General features: G+C 39.5%; 4 protein-coding genes across 4 annotated transcripts in view; 2 read left to right on the top strand and 2 right to left on the bottom strand.

Moving 5' to 3' along the window:
• Nucleotides 1-6,437, bottom strand: part of LOC145484977 (succinyl-CoA:acetate/propanoyl-CoA:succinate CoA transferase-like) — a 119,314-nt gene extending 112,877 nt beyond the window's left edge. The window contains exon 1 of the mRNA XM_081463605.1: nucleotides 6,422-6,437. The gene's annotated coding sequence lies outside the window, so the exon portion shown is untranslated. The remainder of the gene's footprint in view (nucleotides 1-6,421) is intronic.
• Nucleotides 289-2,462, bottom strand: LOC145483774 (dnaJ homolog subfamily C member 24-like). The gene is made up of 4 exons (XM_081462310.1): nucleotides 2,327-2,462; nucleotides 2,096-2,234; nucleotides 1,647-1,715; nucleotides 289-1,067 (listed from the first exon to the last, which is right to left on the bottom strand). Exons 1-4 carry the CDS (start codon nucleotides 2,426-2,428, stop codon nucleotides 889-891), a joined length of 489 nt encoding a protein of 162 aa, XP_081318436.1. The 5' UTR covers nucleotides 2,429-2,462; the 3' UTR covers nucleotides 289-888.
• LOC145485032 (small ribosomal subunit protein uS10m-like) lies at nucleotides 2,619-14,865 on the top strand. Its single transcript, XM_081463680.1, has 7 exons — nucleotides 2,619-2,720; nucleotides 3,508-3,560; nucleotides 4,021-4,055; nucleotides 6,494-6,537; nucleotides 6,746-6,885; nucleotides 13,240-13,348; nucleotides 14,431-14,865. The coding sequence occupies exons 1-7, from the start codon at nucleotides 2,619-2,621 to the stop codon at nucleotides 14,596-14,598; spliced, it is 651 nt and encodes a 216-aa protein (XP_081319806.1). The 3' UTR covers nucleotides 14,599-14,865.
• LOC145484983 (BTB/POZ domain-containing protein 6-like) lies at nucleotides 7,459-11,847 on the top strand. Its single transcript, XM_081463616.1, has one exon. The coding sequence runs from the start codon at nucleotides 9,496-9,498 to the stop codon at nucleotides 10,825-10,827; it is 1,332 nt and encodes a 443-aa protein (XP_081319742.1). The 5' UTR covers nucleotides 7,459-9,495; the 3' UTR covers nucleotides 10,828-11,847.
• Nucleotides 14,866-16,482: the final 1,617 nt, after the last annotated feature.

Genomic DNA, 16,482 nt, shown 5'->3' with positions numbered 1-16,482 from the left:
GTGTATGTAAGTTGTTTTTATGCCCAGACACGATGTTTAATTAGTCAGACAATTTCATAAGTTTGGTCACAAAATGTCTGATGACTGACTGTTATTTCCAGTACTGATTAGAAATGACTGGGTAAGTGCCCCACAAATCTCATTTTGATTCCAACTCCTGCAGCTACTGGCTTCAAAATCACTGCCAGTACCCACGGTCAGAGGTTTGTTCCTTGTGTTAAAAGTTTCAGTTGTACAATAAGTACCAAATAAAAGCTGGGAACAGGTCAGTGCATTCACAACTGCAAACATGACAAGAATCATTGTTTTATTATGACTAGTATGTAAATATATTATAGGCCTTTTCCACATTCCAACAAACAATAATTGTAATAGTGCAGAGTTGGAGTCGGCAAGTACAACTGAACAAGGTCCCAAGGGGAACAGTGAATTTTGTTTCCCAAGACAAAGGCGAGGGTTATTACTATGGCCAACAAATGGGTCCAACTGGTGGAAAATAAATAATCTCTTTATTGACAAATGACGTGTAACAGCGGTCAACATTTCGCAGATAACAGTGAACTGTTTCCTGTTTGATGTCATAGTTTTCAAAATGTTGCCTGCTCATGGCATTTGGCAGGAACCAGTTTCATTCTTAGATGTCATGTGACCATGAACTAGCCAATGAATGGATGCCCTGTAGCTGGAAAAATGCCAGCTATATAATAGTGATTGTTAAAAAAGTCAATTCCCAATAGATGTACATGTAAAGATTACAGCAAATATTGCACATCCTATTATCTCTGCATAATGTACAGTTATTTATACAGCTGCACATGCAGCTCAAAAGTACATCAAGGAGACATTCTAAAGTCATTTAAATGCAACTACCCTTCCTTTCACATATTGTCAGCTGTTTGCCATTTCCTGGTGATCATCACTTGTATCATCAGCAAGCACATTATACAGCACTCTGATGCTCAATGTACAGTTTGAACAACATACAGTGTTATGTCCATTTTCCAAATCACACTCAGTAATCACATACTCCCCACTGCATCGACAAACACTTGAGAAACTTCCAGAGTCTAAAATAATAACATAGCAAATTAAGTATACAGACTACAGTAGATGCAATAAATTAGCACAAACTAAATTACAGTCTTGGGTGCCAAAATATAATAAAGTCAGCAATGACTATTGTGATGTATTCCATGCTACTGCCAAACAACAAGATCATAAAATAACTATTACTGAATTCTTTTTGACAGCGTTCAACCTGCAATGTCAGTTTTCTTCTCGTCCATGGATTTGGGTCAAGGGGGGAGGAAAAAACTCACATTTCAGAATAGACAATGTTCTGACAGGGTCACTGGGACAAAAAACATTTTCCACATAGTATTCAAATAGAACATTATTATTTTTGTCACACTAAAAAACATAAATTTGTATACTATCACAGAGCGCTGGCCTGGGCTGTTGAAAAGGTGGATAACACTATCCACCAGATAAATCACCATCCAAAGAATAGCATCATTTGTTTTGTTAACACTTATTCACTGGATAGCGATTTATCCGGTGGATAGTGTTGCCCAGCCTTCGAACAACCAGGGCCTGAAAGCTGTACGGTAAACTGAAAATACAATAAGGTTTCCAGGCTTCTCTACCTTCATGATATTCCATGTCATCTAAATCCACCTCAGCACTGACTGGCCATTCTTGAGACAGGCCTTGTTCTAAATTGAGTAAATAATAATATGCTCTTGTTATGTAAAATAGATTTTTGTTGCCCAACAATAAGGTCCTAAAGAAGAAGCTAGTCTCTGACAGTTACCCGCTCCCTTCTTTAAACTGCTCTTTTCATGATCAGTGTGAATCAGAAACCTTTGGGTTGAATTGTTTATGAATCATGACGAAAAGATTTCCTCACAGACCATTCTTTACTATAGATATGTTTTTCATACTTTCCTTCACACTAATAATTTTAGTGTAGCAATTAGTATAAGTATTTTTTGGACTATTACACCTCACCACTTGCTATTATTTATTGGCCGTGCAAAATAAATTACGGTGATATATAAACAAAATATTTTGGTATATAAACAAAATATTTTACCTTTTAGCTGTTTATCAAGGTTTACTCGTGTTTCTTGGTTATTGAGTAGTTTCCATGCCTTATCTATGGCCAAAAACCTTTCATAGGCCTTGTCACGATCTTCCTGGGTCAATGATTCATCTAGTTTATCAGGATGCACCTACATGTACAAGGACAAAAAAATTCTGCGAGCTCGCGTGGACAATATACAAAGAAAAATTCTTTTGTGAGGCGTATGATCAGTTTTCAAACCTGGAGTACAAGTCTTTGATAACTTCGCTTTATTTCCTCGTGGCCAGAGTTTGCTGAAACGCCGAGCACGTCATAAGGATTGGTGAATTCTGCCGCGTTCATGGACGCTGCAGTTTATCAACGTTCGCCATATTAGAAACCGTGTTCCTTGAGGAGAATGAATACTAGTTGTTTTGTAATAAAACTTCTGATTGGTTAACTTTGCAAAGGTTTCACAAAGTGACCAATCAGAACTATCTTTGTAAGTCCAGATAGATATTGCGTGGTTACCAATTATCCTAAGGAAACCAAGATGGCGGCGTTACGTCGTGTTGGACTATGTAGATGCTTATCGCTAGTGCGGTCTGCACAGCCATCATTAACTACAAGTAGTTGTCTTTCTTCCACGAATGAGGTATGAGGCTTACCTTTATTTAGTTCTTTTGAGTTTTTTTCGTGTGATGTTCTCTTCAGTCAAACCTGAGGATAGTTTCTAAACCTGTGCTAAAAAACTTCCTCGCCGGCAGCAAACTCATTGGCAAACCTCTTTGAGTACTGAATCTAATATATAATGATGCTCAACTTCAGCATATCCTCCCTAGGGCATTCAGAGCTACCTTAAAAGTTTGAAAAAGTTAAGGTGGCTCTGAACCCTCTAGACAGGATTCTTTTTAACTATCAATGCAAAAACTTGCATCTTATTAGGCTTGTCACAATTTGATAATAAAAAAATATGGGTCACTGAGCTTGTTTTTGGGGTATAAAAAATTAAGAGTGTTTCTAACAGGTTGTATTGTTCCTATGGTAACCTGTTATATAAAATGACCACCACAACTTGTTTACAAATGATTAGGCATTTGTGTAATATCATTATTATACAGCTTTAGGATCATATGACAAAGATAAAATGATATCTCTGGTAATCTTTGAGCCTACCATTTCAACTGAAATTAACCCTTTACGAGGTGTGAAAATTGACACCTTAGATATCAGTTGCCTGAAAGCTTTGGTTGTCCTTTCTAAATTTATGTTGTATTGATGTTAGAAAGTCCTTTAACATTTGAGAGTTGGTATGGTTGCAGTTCTATACTGTAAATGTAACAATATATTTAGAACAACCATTATTCATTCAATCATTGGACTGACTGACCGACTGACCGACCAACTGATCAGTTAATTGATTCTTTTTCATCTCTTGTCAGATATCAGAATTAACTGGTCAAACCTCACCTATTGGACTTGTTTATCAACACAGGTACTGATGAAAAGCATACATTCTGGTCTTTAATAAATCTGCATTTTTGTCTTCTGCGTATAATTGTTATAATATTACTAAATAACCTAAATCACTACTTAAATACCTACAACAGCAGTAAAATTTTATCAGAGTGTTAGTGACATTATGCCATAACAATGCATCACAAAAGTAATCTTGGGTATGAATAACAAAGGCTAACGTGGTGGCAAAAACACACGTCCCTAACTCATTGACAAAAATGCGCAGGCCATTTTCTTCGCGTAAGGGATGGTGCATGCAATGTTCGCTTAGTTCTGAGTAGTACTGTTATTAAAAGAAGAACAGGTTTGCTGAACTGTCTTGAAACTAGAATGGTTTAAGTATGTTTGCAACTTTAAAATTTCAGAGAAAAGGCTAGTTCTAACATTATTATTAGTGGAGTTTATGACTTTTTGATGAGTTTGTTCTACCTTAATAGGAGAAGAGGGGATTTCCATCCACAAAGAAACCATGGTAAGAATCTTATACCATTATTTTTCCTGTGGATAAAAACCCATCTGAGACAAATCTCTGATGCATGTGGCTCATTCAGAGGAATGTACAACAAGCAGATTAAGTTGCCACAGGTCAGGGGAAAAATTCTTTCAGGGAAAAATTCTATAAGGTTATGGAATTGTATTTTGAGTCAGGAATTGGAATAATTTAACCAGCTGTAATCTTAACGATGTATTTCCTTTACGTGTAGTTCCAGAAGATATCCATATCCCCCATCTACCCAGAGGGTCATACAGGGTCATTTTATTTTCCATGAAAGGTGAATTTAGGAAATTATTCTTCATGATCCGTGACCTGAAGGTTTTGCGTGACCCTCGAGGAACTTGAATTATTCACCGATATTCATGATTTCACCACTCTATTCTACGTGATTTTGAGACGATGGTCCTCCCAATGGTTAGAGTCATCTATCGAGAGTGACTTAGACATGCGATTTAGAATATGGAGCCTTGATCTGACTTAGTCTTTTACGATTTTTCTTTCTTCAAAAACTCTTTCTAGTGTAAGAACAGGTTATTAAAAAGAGTATCTTCATGATCCGTGATCCTCAATTTTTTCCATTCGTGAACCATGCCAGAGACCCCCCTGTACAACCCTCTTTCCGGAATTTCCTTTTTTGAACACAAATATAACCCCCAACTCTTCTTGAATTTTCACGCGTATTATGTTTGACACCCCTTAGCCCCTCTGGAAAAATTCATTTTAGCCAGAAAGTGTGTTACAGTGTGACGAAACCGCACCACAAAGGTGGGCTCTCTCTAACAAAAAAAAAATAAGCATAAACAAACCCGAGAAAACATGCAACAACTACCTTTAGAAGTCTACAAGCATTTATTATAACAATTACACTAAAATAACATTATACTTTAAATAGGGTAACTAACAATAATACAATAAGCTAAATAATTAACCTTAATTTATTTACAAGAATATAATAAACAAGCTAAATACTTCAGTACACTTAATCTATTTACAAGAATATTCCTGTAAAAAAAAAGGCGTTTCCGTAGTTCAGTTCAGTTCACCTTGCGTCTGAAGTCCTTGTCCATGAACTTGACCCCAACAACGTTCCACCAACACATGACACACACAACGAACCAATTCAAACTCCTGTTTATTACTCCACCTTTCAACTTACTTCTTCTGATTACGTCTTCACTCAGTCCAGTATATTTCAACTTGACTTCTCCGATTTACTCCAGCTGTCCGGTTTACAACGGCCGACTTCAACAGAACTTTACGCTTGTCCTTCAATTGCTTCGACCAGAACTTTACGCTTGTCCTTCGATGGCTTCGACAGAACTTTACGCTTGTCCTTCGATTGCTTCGACCAGCTATTTAGCACTCACGTTCCCCGGCAAATGGCTCTTTGTTGTGAATTTAGGAATGGTTTACTGATGGCTTCTCAGTAATGAAAATGTGCTTCCGGACGTGTTCCTGCCACTTTCTAGCCTCGCTCGTAACTACACTTCAACCTGCTTCTTCTACACACAGAAAAACCTCTCAACACGTATCACCCCAAAAAACCCTAAATATGCAAACGCAAGGTGTTACAATCAAAGAAAGAAAAAGAAAACTATTGGTTAAGGACTAATTACAAAAGTATTGAACAGAACTGGTTACGTAATGAAAGAATACAAATCACACAATCGAGTGTTACGGAATAAATATGATCCTAAACAAGCTGTTCCTATGGGATGTAATTAAGCATTCCATGACATACAGTTAAAGGAAACACTTGGATGCTGCACATCACTGCTGTTTATTATTGATCGTTGGTAACATGCAAAGATACATGTACATTACAGACTCCCAAAACATGAAGCAATTTCTTTAAACACACTTTAAAAGTAACTAGACACACTGTAAATGGCAGCTTGGGATTTTTGAGTAGCTAGGTGAGTACTTGAATCTGTACTGAATGGAAGGACATGTGGAAACTAAAGTGGATCCAATCCCCCTGCCCTCCACAATTTCCTCGGTCTTTCACCTCTCACCCCTGTGTTATTTGCAATTCTCTCTGTGGTGGGGTATGAATATTTTCTGGAACCATACAATGAAAAAGGAAAATTTGTTGAGAACTAATCAGCCCTCATGAATGGGTGAAAGGGATGGCTGTAAGGGGAGGCTGCAAGCGGACACAAAATCTGACATCTTATATTTATTTGGTCAGGGAAATTTTACTTTTATCAGGGAAAAGTAAGAAAATTGGCAACCATGACAAGCCAAATTAATGGTTGTGTATGAGGTTATATCAGCTTGGGATATTTGATAGTGACAGATGTTGATTCTGGTTGGGGGAATATTTCACTCAGATGTTAAACTGAAACAGCTACCTTGCGATAGATACACTTAGTTACTCGACGAAGTAATTGGCTTTCTTCTCTTTCTCTCAGGAATTAAACAAATGCAGTTGAGAGCTTTTTCTACCAAAGAAAATGTAAGTGTTTCTAGTAATGTAAATATCATGTTTCAGTTCAAGCATTTGACTGTGTTGTTTGCGTTATGTATTACTTTGTGATTGGTTTGGAATGTAAACTGCTCATTGATTCTATCAACAACTTACAGTTTAAGTTGTTAAAATAAAAGTGGAGATTAGATTGGGCAGATCCATTCATCTCCATATTTTTTCTATACACTTTTTTCAGGATAGTTCTGACCCAAACAAAAGAGTTCTGTATTCACTAATCAGCATCAAATACAAGGGCAGTGACGAAGCTGTACTAAAGAGCTACACTAAATTTATCACACTAGCTGCTTCACATCTGGACATTGATATCTCTGACCTGTAAGTACAATAATTACATTATAAGCAGGGTTTTCAAAATCAGCCGGCGCCCGACGCAAGTTACCGGGAACCCGAAAACGCATATTATTTTTACTCTGTTTTGGGGGTGGTCCGTAGAGGGGGTCTGTAGGGGTAGTCCGCAGAACCGGTGTCCGCGGAAGACTAAAACGATATTTAAAACTGAAACTTCTTTTTTTGAACATACATAATTGAAATAATAATAAAATTACAGTGGATTCATTTTATTACAGTTCAATTAAATAGAATTGCTCGCCAAACATGATCAAATACCAAAGGAATGAAAAGTATTATGTAGCATCTTATAGGTTAACTTTCAAAGAGACCCCTCATTCAGCAAATTTTCAACAAATGCACCTCAACACACACAGATTTTCAAAATTTTCCAGGGCCAGCACCCCATCTCCCTTGTGCAAGAGTGGGTAACCTTTCCCCACATAGCCGCCTTGTCATCCAGATGTGCGCTGCCTACTTTACGATTTCCTCCTGCTACTTTATGCATCAGTCAATTCCAGCAGTGCCCATTCCGCCCCCCCCCCCCCCCCCCCAGGCTAACCCGCGGGCAATAGCATTTTTTTTAAAAAAAAAAATTGGCAAATTCCCCAGGCTGGGGACACATAAGCTGTCTAAATGCCCCGGGGTGGGGACGAAGAAAGAGGGCAAATGCCCCGCCCCCGGGATCGTCGCCTTCCAACACCTCCACAGTTTTTTAATTAATCAGTGAATATAACGGTTAACTGTTCAGTATTTTAATGCAACGGTAAGACTTCAAGGACAACAGTACGTGTTAGTTGATCCTGATTATATTTATGTCTTTATATTTGTTTTTAACAGTTTGCTAGAGGATAGCTGGGATTACGGCGGACGTGTCCTCAGCCGCGAGCGATGATAGGCGCGTGTATTCGCAGGCTACTTTTTCTGTGAAGAGTCAAGACATTTTAAATGATGATGCATTGCATTTTAAGCTCGCAAGATCTGTCTTGAAGATCGCATCATTTGAATTTTAACTCCACTTTCATGAATTTAAAAACTGCTAGGCTAGTTTTGAATCCGAAATGCGAAATAGTCGTGTTCTTGTCAGTAATTGTTTTGTGATCAACAAAATATAGTTCACCTTGTCGCTTATATTTATATGCTTACAAGTAATGAAGAAATATCTAAAATTGAGAAAACATACGTTTAAAAACATCGGCAAGTTTCCCTAGTCCCTGACGGACAAGCCATTGTTCGACAAACGCCTCGTCTTTCGCGATGAACTCATCCATGGCACTTTCCAAAACACGTGTGTCGAATGCCCGGGGGTCGCCCCGGGGTACGCAAATGCCCAGCCCCCGGGCCGCGATAAAATTGCGGATGCCCCACCCCCGGGACTGACAACGTGAGCAAATGCCCCGCGGTTGCCCGGGGGGCGGGGGGGGGGGATGGGCACTGCTGGAATTGACTGATGCATTATTTCAATGTGAAAACCCTGGCCGCATATTCAAAATCCGCGAATCCGCTCAATGTATCAAAAAGTCCGCAACCGTGCGCATTTTTAAGTCCAAATTTATCCGGATCCGCAAATCTGCTGGGCTCGATTAGCTTCGATTACTAGCCGCTGTTCAGGAAAGGAGCCCGAGCTCCAATCGAGCCTTCAAATCTCACCCACTCGACAAACCCAAACTCACGCTAGCGTGAAGCGTGACCCATTAGTAAGATGAGATGCAAATTTGTTCGATTACGTCTGCGTTCACACCCGGGGTATCCAATCGATGGAAACCGATGATCGGAAATTCAATCGATCAATCGATATCAATCGATAAAATTAGTTAATTGGCATCGATTGGTATCGGCCAATCGATGACCAATCGATAACCACACAAAAACCGTTCATCGATTGCTATCGATTGGCTCAGCAACCTCGTACAGACTTCACGCACGCTACCTGTCCGATTATCCGCCATTTTAGGAAGCCCTGGGGACCAAATTGGTAAAACAAATTCCGACCCAGTCTTCTCAACGCAGAGAATATACCCCGTTGCACGTGCACTCGAATTACTCACTTCCCGTCATTGCCTTTCCGTGTCACAATGTCTACGCAAGACGTCCGGGGTATTACTGAATATAAGGTGCATCGTCAAATGCTATCATTTTTGCCGAAGAAGAGGGGAGAACGGGGAAACGCGTTTAAAGTTGTGAACCATTGTGGACAGCTCGGCCACCTACAGTCCGAGCTTGTGGATCCCCTTTGACCACTACATGCAGATATTTCTGTGTTGTTCTCCTGTTCACATAAAATGAAATGTGTTTACAATTACTACGTACAAGTTGTGTTTTTTATGCGTCGATTCCGGTTCCGTCAATCTGCAACCAATCGATACCAATCGATACCAATTTATCTAGCGATTGGTATTGATAATCGATACCAATCGATAACCACACGAATCTTCGCTATCGATTGGTCATCGATTATCAACATCAATCGATTAATTGATATCGATTCCATCGATTGGATACCCCGGGGTTCACAGGCTGTCGTCTGACAAATCAGAGTTTCATATAAATAACGCCTTCCGGGGAGCTGAAAATCTCGCCGGGTGTAACCAAAGAGCCATGTCTGTGATCGAGAAAAACTGGCAAACAACAAAGCCGACTATCAGAGAAAGAAGCAAACACATGTTCAACAATGATGTCCTCAGCGATGTGAAGTTTGTTGTGCGAGAAGGACCCAATATTAATGGCGAAAGTGAAAGAAAGCAAGTGATTCCTGGTCACAAGTTTGTGCTGTCGATTAGCAGTCCTGTGTTTGAGGCCATGTTTTACGGTGAGCTGGTGGAAACTACGCACTCTGTTGAACTGCCTGACTGTGAGTACGACAGTCTCTTGGAGTTGTTTCGTTACATATACAGTGATGAAGTGATCTTCAGCGGAAGCAATGTGATGGGATTATTGTATTTGGCGAGGAAATACATGGTGCCTTCACTGGCTGATAAATGCACCGAATATCTGCAACATAACTTAGATTCATCAAATGTTTTCAGCATTCTGCCCTCTGCTCAGAAATACGAAGAGAAAAACCTGGTGGATCAATGCTGGAAAGTGATCGATAAGAAGACAGGAGAGGCTGTGAAATCTGGCGGATTTGCGACAATTGAGAGATCCTTACTTGAAGCAGTAGTTGTAAGGGACACTCTGAGCATAAAAGAGGTGCATTTATTCAAAGCGGTCAATCTGTGGGCAGCAAATGAATGTGAGAGACAGGGTTTAACAACTGACGGCGAAAACAAAAGAAAAATTCTTGGAGAATCGATCGTAAAAGGAATACGCTTTCCAGTGATGAAACAAGATGAATTTGCCAATGTTGTCATTGATAGTAACATTTTGACACCTGAGGAAGTCATCGCCTTTTTCAAATATTACAATTCAGCATTGAATTCTTTGGAATTTTCAGAATCTGCGAGATCTGCTTTCTGCAACGATAACATTTACCGCTGTCATAGATTTGAATCTGTAAGTGAAAGTGACTGGAGTTATGGGTCCGGGAGAGTCGACAGTATTGATTTCACTGTTGACAAAGACATCATGTTGCATGGGCTGTGTTTGTTTGGAAGTGAGGATAATGACTACCTGGTTGATACCTTGACGATACAGGAAACCGGCATAGACCTACCCCTAGCGTTGAAAACAGGAACATTTTCTTGCAACCAGCTGCAGTACGCAACTGGAATCTACTACGGATTTGAAATTTTGTTTAGCTCTGCAGTTCAATGCAAAAAGAACACTAAGTACGAAATCAAAGCTGTTATATATGGGCCTAAGTCTTGGAAAGGAAGTGACGGCGTCAGCACTGTTGTTTGTTCTGGTGTGATGTTTACTTTCACAGACAGTAGAAAAAGAACAGTAGAAAAAGAACTTCTACTGGAGTTGGACAATTTCCTGAAATAATGTTTTCTGAGCTGCCCTAATCCCGCGTAGATTAGACTACGAGTAGTCCCTCTTTCGCTTGGTCCGCCGTGCGAAAGAAAACCGTGAGAAAAAAATGGCCGCGCGAAATCCTGGGGGCGAGGAGCGCGCGTCTCGCCCCCTGGATTTCACGCGGCCATTATTTCATCGCGGTTTATTTACGGTCTCGCTCGACGGACCAAGCGAAAGAGGGACTACTCGTAGTCTACGCTTAGATTTAAAATAAGTCCTTTCTACCAGGACTTGAGTAATGGACGTTGGTGAAAAACTGAGATCGTTTTATTCCTCCCTTACATTTAAGACTCTGTCGAAAAAACACGTTACTGAAGGAAGGTATATAACTCAGGTGGAATGCCACGAACTAACTTAAAGAAAAGGATAGAAACCTGATTTGAACACTCCATTAAAAGGTGTTAAATACGTACGTACGTGGATATTACACCGGGTTGAGAAGATAAGAATTGTATTTTTGCGTGAAAAAATATTGTTTTTTACAGGAGAAAATAAAATTCATATTGCCAAGCCACTGTGGAACTTTGTCTTCATTACAAAGACCAACAGACTGTGCGCGCAAAGAACCTCGAAAATGAGGGACATGACGTCATCAATATTCTCACTAGTGATGACATGGATAATTCGCCACTCGGGTCCCGGATGTAATTTTGTTTGAATTTTACGAGCAGTGTATTTTCCAGTAAAACTCAGGTGTCTATGTAATAAAATGTGATTTTAAAACGTTTGTATGTTGAGGTGACAAGCCGTACTTATTACGTTATCTGTTTTCTTCGCGACAGTGAAAATCACTCGCTCACCTTATAGCCTCTGTACAACAAGCTCTGTGCTCGAGCACATAAATAGGAAATGTATTACTGTTCTTATCACAAGATAACATGGTAAGTTTAACATGAAAAAAGCCTGGCTTTTTTTAAGTTCAACTTACCATGTTATCTTTGATAAGAACAGTAATACGTTTCCTATTTGTTCAGTGAAAAATAGCTACCAAACCTGCACTATCAAATTCAGTATATGTAAGCATGCATTATGATCCAGTGATGGACACTCATGATGGTAGAAGATTTAACTTTGCTTGGCCATTTCCATTGGCAATGTTATAAACCATTGAAATTAATTAATTATTGATTCATGCTTTTAGCTGTACATCAAGTTATAATGCACTTGGAAGGTTTTTAAGAGGCTAGTTATTGCTGTGCCTCTTCTTTCATGCTCTCCGAACTTCTCACGTGTCATAACTTGATGATGCTTGTCAAAGCATGAAAAACCATTAACAAATGAATGTGGTACGTGTTCAGTTTATTGTACAGCATCGTAACTTATGTACACTCGGGTATACGGTATTATTGACAAAACAACAGTCACAAATATTGTTATACCGGGTTAGGTAATGACTAGCTGCTGATAAACAGAATGATGTACAGATTATGCCTTTGCTGTTTATCATGCTTCCTCAGAGTCTCACTGGCAAAAGTGGATATGTGGGAGAATGATAAAGAGCTGTGGAAAAACAAGACTTACATATACATGTAGTTGAGTGTTTCTGATCTGTGTAAGATTCTTTCAAACTATCATTGGTGTTTTCATTGACTTCATTAATCAAACCAATCAAAGAACGTTTGTCAGAAAAGTACGAGCATGCATGTACAGTGGAATCCCGATCTCTCAAACCCTCAGGTTTTCGAACCTCCCGATAACTTGAACCAAAAGTCCTTTCCCCTCCTCAGTCAAATGCTGTAATTTTACTCCCCGATTTCTCGAACTATCCGATTTTTTGAACCAATTTTTGTTTCCCTAGTTATGCAACGCTTTCGAATGGAATATTCAGTGAAATTTCACAAGAGAGCGTTGCGTAACTATTTTATACCATGCCGTAGAAAATAGAGTGGTCAGCGCTATAAATGTGACATACGTGCAGCGCATGATGGGAAGTTGGGTGTAACACTGTCGAATATACATGGTTCCCTGTATTTCGATTGGCTGCATTTTCTATGGCACAGTATAAAAGCCTATACACAACTCTTACTCAGTACTTCTTGACTTCTTCTCACCTGTCAATCTAAACACAAGCACAAGACTAAGGAAAAGGCGTCTTGCCCGTGTGCTTTTTGCTTGAGTTCATTTCAGCTTGGTTCTTTCATGTAGCTGCACTTGGACTTCTTCTGTATGAACCTCACAAGTGTGAAATATAGAATTGTGTTCTTTCAGCCAATCACAGCACACTTAGCATCATAGACGAGCACTGTAAAAATGAGCGGTTTTTGTCGGTAAACCAATCATGGCAAAGTCAATATAGGGCAGATTAAAACTTGCTCTTTTTCAAAATATTGACCAACTGATTGATATGGAGTTCTTATTTTCAATCATTTGCTTGCTTTGCAGGATTTTACTTCCCACATCAATTGAAAGACACACAGTTTTAAAATCTCCACACATTTACAAGAAACACAGAGCACAGTATGAAGTGCGCACACATGCACGGATGTTACAGGTTTGTATTACAATTGAGAGTTTTTCTTGTGAACTAACTACATCGTAAAGGTTCCTGCTCAAGGCTGAATCTTCTACCAGTATGTCTTCGGCCTTCCAAGACGTTACTTGGGCCTTGATAAAACGCCCCTTATGAGAGGAGTGTGTAAAATAAACTGCCTATGGCCGTGGCCGTGTTCATGTCTATGTCCATGTCTAGGAGAGCTGCTTGACTAAGCCCTACGACGTATAAACTACATATGACTACCATATTACTACCATTATTATTACCATGTACATGGTGATGGACCTTCTTGCTGAACTTGTTCTTAAGGAAGCGATATACATGCCCCAGCAGATCTTAATGGCTTATTCAAAAAAATCTTACCGTCTTTCACTATTTACCATAACTTAATACATGTATACGGTATTACATGTTTAAAAATCATTAAATTTCTCCTCAGTCCAGTCCTCTAGACTTGACGTAAATGTCAATAATTGACGATAATTAATATGAGAGGCCTAGGGAACTTTCTATTCAACCAAAACCTCTTTCAAAACAGGCCCAAATGGTACGGATATTTCCTTGGAAGTTTCCCAAAACTCCGAAAATTGTTGTTGAAATTCTTAAATCCAAACCATTCAACCACAAACTGCGGAAATTCTGAGAGGAAAATCAAATGGAACAGACATTTCCGGCAAGAAATTGTCGTAAAGTTGCATGTACCTGGCGAAGTTATCCTCTATTTGGAAGTTCTGGAAAATGCTGTTCAGTTCGGCATTGAAAGTTTCCGGAAATTCCAACCGGAAGTTTTCTTCGAATGGAAAACGACTCTCCTTGCAGAGAACTTCTGTTGTGAGCATACCTACCTGGAAGAAAACTTCGTAATATATAGACAACTTCTAAAGTACTCCTGCTACTACTACTAATTGAACTCCTATGTTCCCAAGAACGCGAGTAAAATCGAAACCACGCGGTATCAAAACACATACTGCCATGCTACAGATACTTTTAATATTCGAGTTTTTATACTCTCGGCGTAAATAGTTAGTATGGACCTTGATAAAAAGGCGACTGATTGTCAGCATTGGTTTGTATTTTAGGTTAGGAATGTGACCCGTGAAACAGCAGATGTTCTACTTGAGTATATTCAGCGGAACATACCTGAAGGAGTCAGTATGAGTGTGGAACAAACTGAACTAGAATCAATGCCACAATACTTTGAGCTTCCTCCTCAAGCACAAGAGTACTTAAACCAAAGTAAAAACTGAAACAATAGCAAAAATAACAGCCAAGAAAGATAACTCGCGCTACTGACAGAAGGCAGTCTATACTGCTGTAGCCAGTTATGAGGCCCAAGACTGCATGTGTGATCTATCAAATGGACCATCATGGATTACTACTTTCAATGGCGCTTTGCCGCGATTAATTTCTGGTCTTCGCGACTTTCGATGACTGTTAAGACTAATATGTCTCTTACTCAACAGACAATTTAAAGTACAATATCTGAAAAATAACATTGAAATAAAAAGATAACTTGCGGTAAGAGTTTTATTCTTAAACGTGTTGTCCTACATTCAAGTAGTAATATTTGTCTCTTTTATACGTTCGAACAACGACGGTTGGAAGTTGTTTGATTATTTGCTGAGAAAAGGTAAAGAATCAGATGTTTCGAGACTGCCGCCTCTTCCTCACTGATCTGATTTGGGGCAGAATATAGACAGCCATAGACCTATAAAGAATGTTTTTTTTTTTACATGACGGAAAAGACATGACACCTGGTAAATCCAGCTTGATAGCGACGCCTGGAGGACGCAAACTATAGAAATATGTGAATGACGAGCTCATTGCATTTCATTTGTTTGTTTACTCGAAGATCCCTCGCTACCAAGCTGAATTTTAGTATGTTGAAAGCAGCCTATTGGCTAACTTAAAAAAAAGTGGTAACGACGTTTCCACCACTTTACAAGGCTTCTAAAAGAGCACTTGTCCCAGATAAGTTCAAAGCCGATTTTAACGACAAAAACTTCATCTCGAAAATAAGAATACACGATGTCAGCAATACGAGACAGGTAACCGTTATTCCATTTTGTTTCGCCGGGTGCATGGTCTCAGTGCAGAAGTGTACTACTATTCACTTTGCTTCACATGGAAAAGTGAAGGTTTGGTTGCTGTGATCGGTTTTAGTTAGAAATCCAACTGTGGATACGTTAAGGAATGAAACCAGTGTTGAATGCCCAATAGTGTAGCCAACCAGAGTTGCCGACACTACTTTTGGCGGGATAGGCTATTTTAAAGGATGTGACAATAACAGCTAAAATCCTAGAAACGAGATCTTGTCGGGGTATATCTATGCAGGAGAGGATCGGGATATATCTATGCAGATATATCGGGATATTTCTATGATCGGGGTATATCTACGCAGGATATATCTATGCAGGAGAGGATCAAAGAACACAACAGGGATTTACGACTCGCCCGTACCCAGACCTCCGCCGTTTCTAAACACACCCACGAGACCGGCCACAATCCTATCTGGAATGAGGTCAAGTTTATTGATCGAGATCCTCACTGGTACACACGTAGGGTCAAGGAAGCTATTTACATAAGACTTCACCCTAATAACATCAACAGGGATAGTGGAATTGAAATTCCTGAAGCATGGATACCCACGATCAAGAAACACAACAACAGGAGAACGGTACAACAGCGGACCACTGAGGGAACAGCTACTCGCCGGGACAATGGAACAATAGGAGGATCGAAATGCACCAATCACAGCCGACCTTTGTGATGTAAATGATACCGTACAATCAGTCGACCTTATCGCCTGAAGAAGACTAGCAGCAAGCAGTCGAAACGTCGCGATCTACATCTCAAGTGACTACATCGTGAGACAAACGATAATACACTTTATTATTGTCGGGGTAGTATACCGCAGTCTTAAAGACGCGCTGACAGACGACTCAGTGGAAGACGAATTTGGCCACATAATTCGTCTATAAACACCGGATGTTATACTTGGAAGATTTATCCGTGGATAAATCGTCTTAGCTATAAATTTGGACATTATTACGTTAATGCCGCATAGAACTATTTTTACAGGTCCGTTTTGTAATATAACAACTATAAACAAACGTTTAGAGCGTTATTCC

The sequence above is a fragment of the Orbicella franksi genome, chromosome 4 (assembly GCF_964199315.1).
Source record: "Orbicella franksi chromosome 4, jaOrbFran1.1, whole genome shotgun sequence".
In the NCBI taxonomy this organism is placed as follows: Eukaryota; Metazoa; Cnidaria; class Anthozoa; order Scleractinia; family Merulinidae; genus Orbicella; species Orbicella franksi.
Note: the sequence above shows the minus strand (reverse complement) of the source record. Positions and strands in the feature narration are given on the sequence as shown.

Bases quoted from the DNA above. Each gene is read 5' to 3' on its own strand.
- LOC145483774 (XM_081462310.1), bottom strand. From the start codon at position 2,428: ATGAACGCGGCAGAATTCACCAATCCTTATGACGTGCTCGGCGTTTCA. The intron at 1,716-2,095 runs GTAAAATATTTT...TACTCAATTTAG, and splicing joins CCTTGATAAACAGCTAAAAG to AACAAGGCCTGTCTCAAGAA. The intron at 1,068-1,646 runs GTAGAGAAGCCT...TTATTATTTTAG, and splicing joins TGACATGGAATATCATGAAG to ACTCTGGAAGTTTCTCAAGT.
- LOC145485032 (XM_081463680.1), top strand. From the start codon at position 2,619: ATGGCGGCGTTACGTCGTGTTGGACTATGTAGATGCTTATCGCTAGTG. The intron at 2,721-3,507 runs GTATGAGGCTTA...ATCTCTTGTCAG, and splicing joins GTCTTTCTTCCACGAATGAG to ATATCAGAATTAACTGGTCA. The intron at 6,886-13,239 runs GTAAGTACAATA...CTTGCTTTGCAG, and splicing joins GACATTGATATCTCTGACCT to GATTTTACTTCCCACATCAA.
- LOC145484983 (XM_081463616.1), top strand. From the start codon at position 9,496: ATGTCTGTGATCGAGAAAAACTGGCAAACAACAAAGCCGACTATCAGA.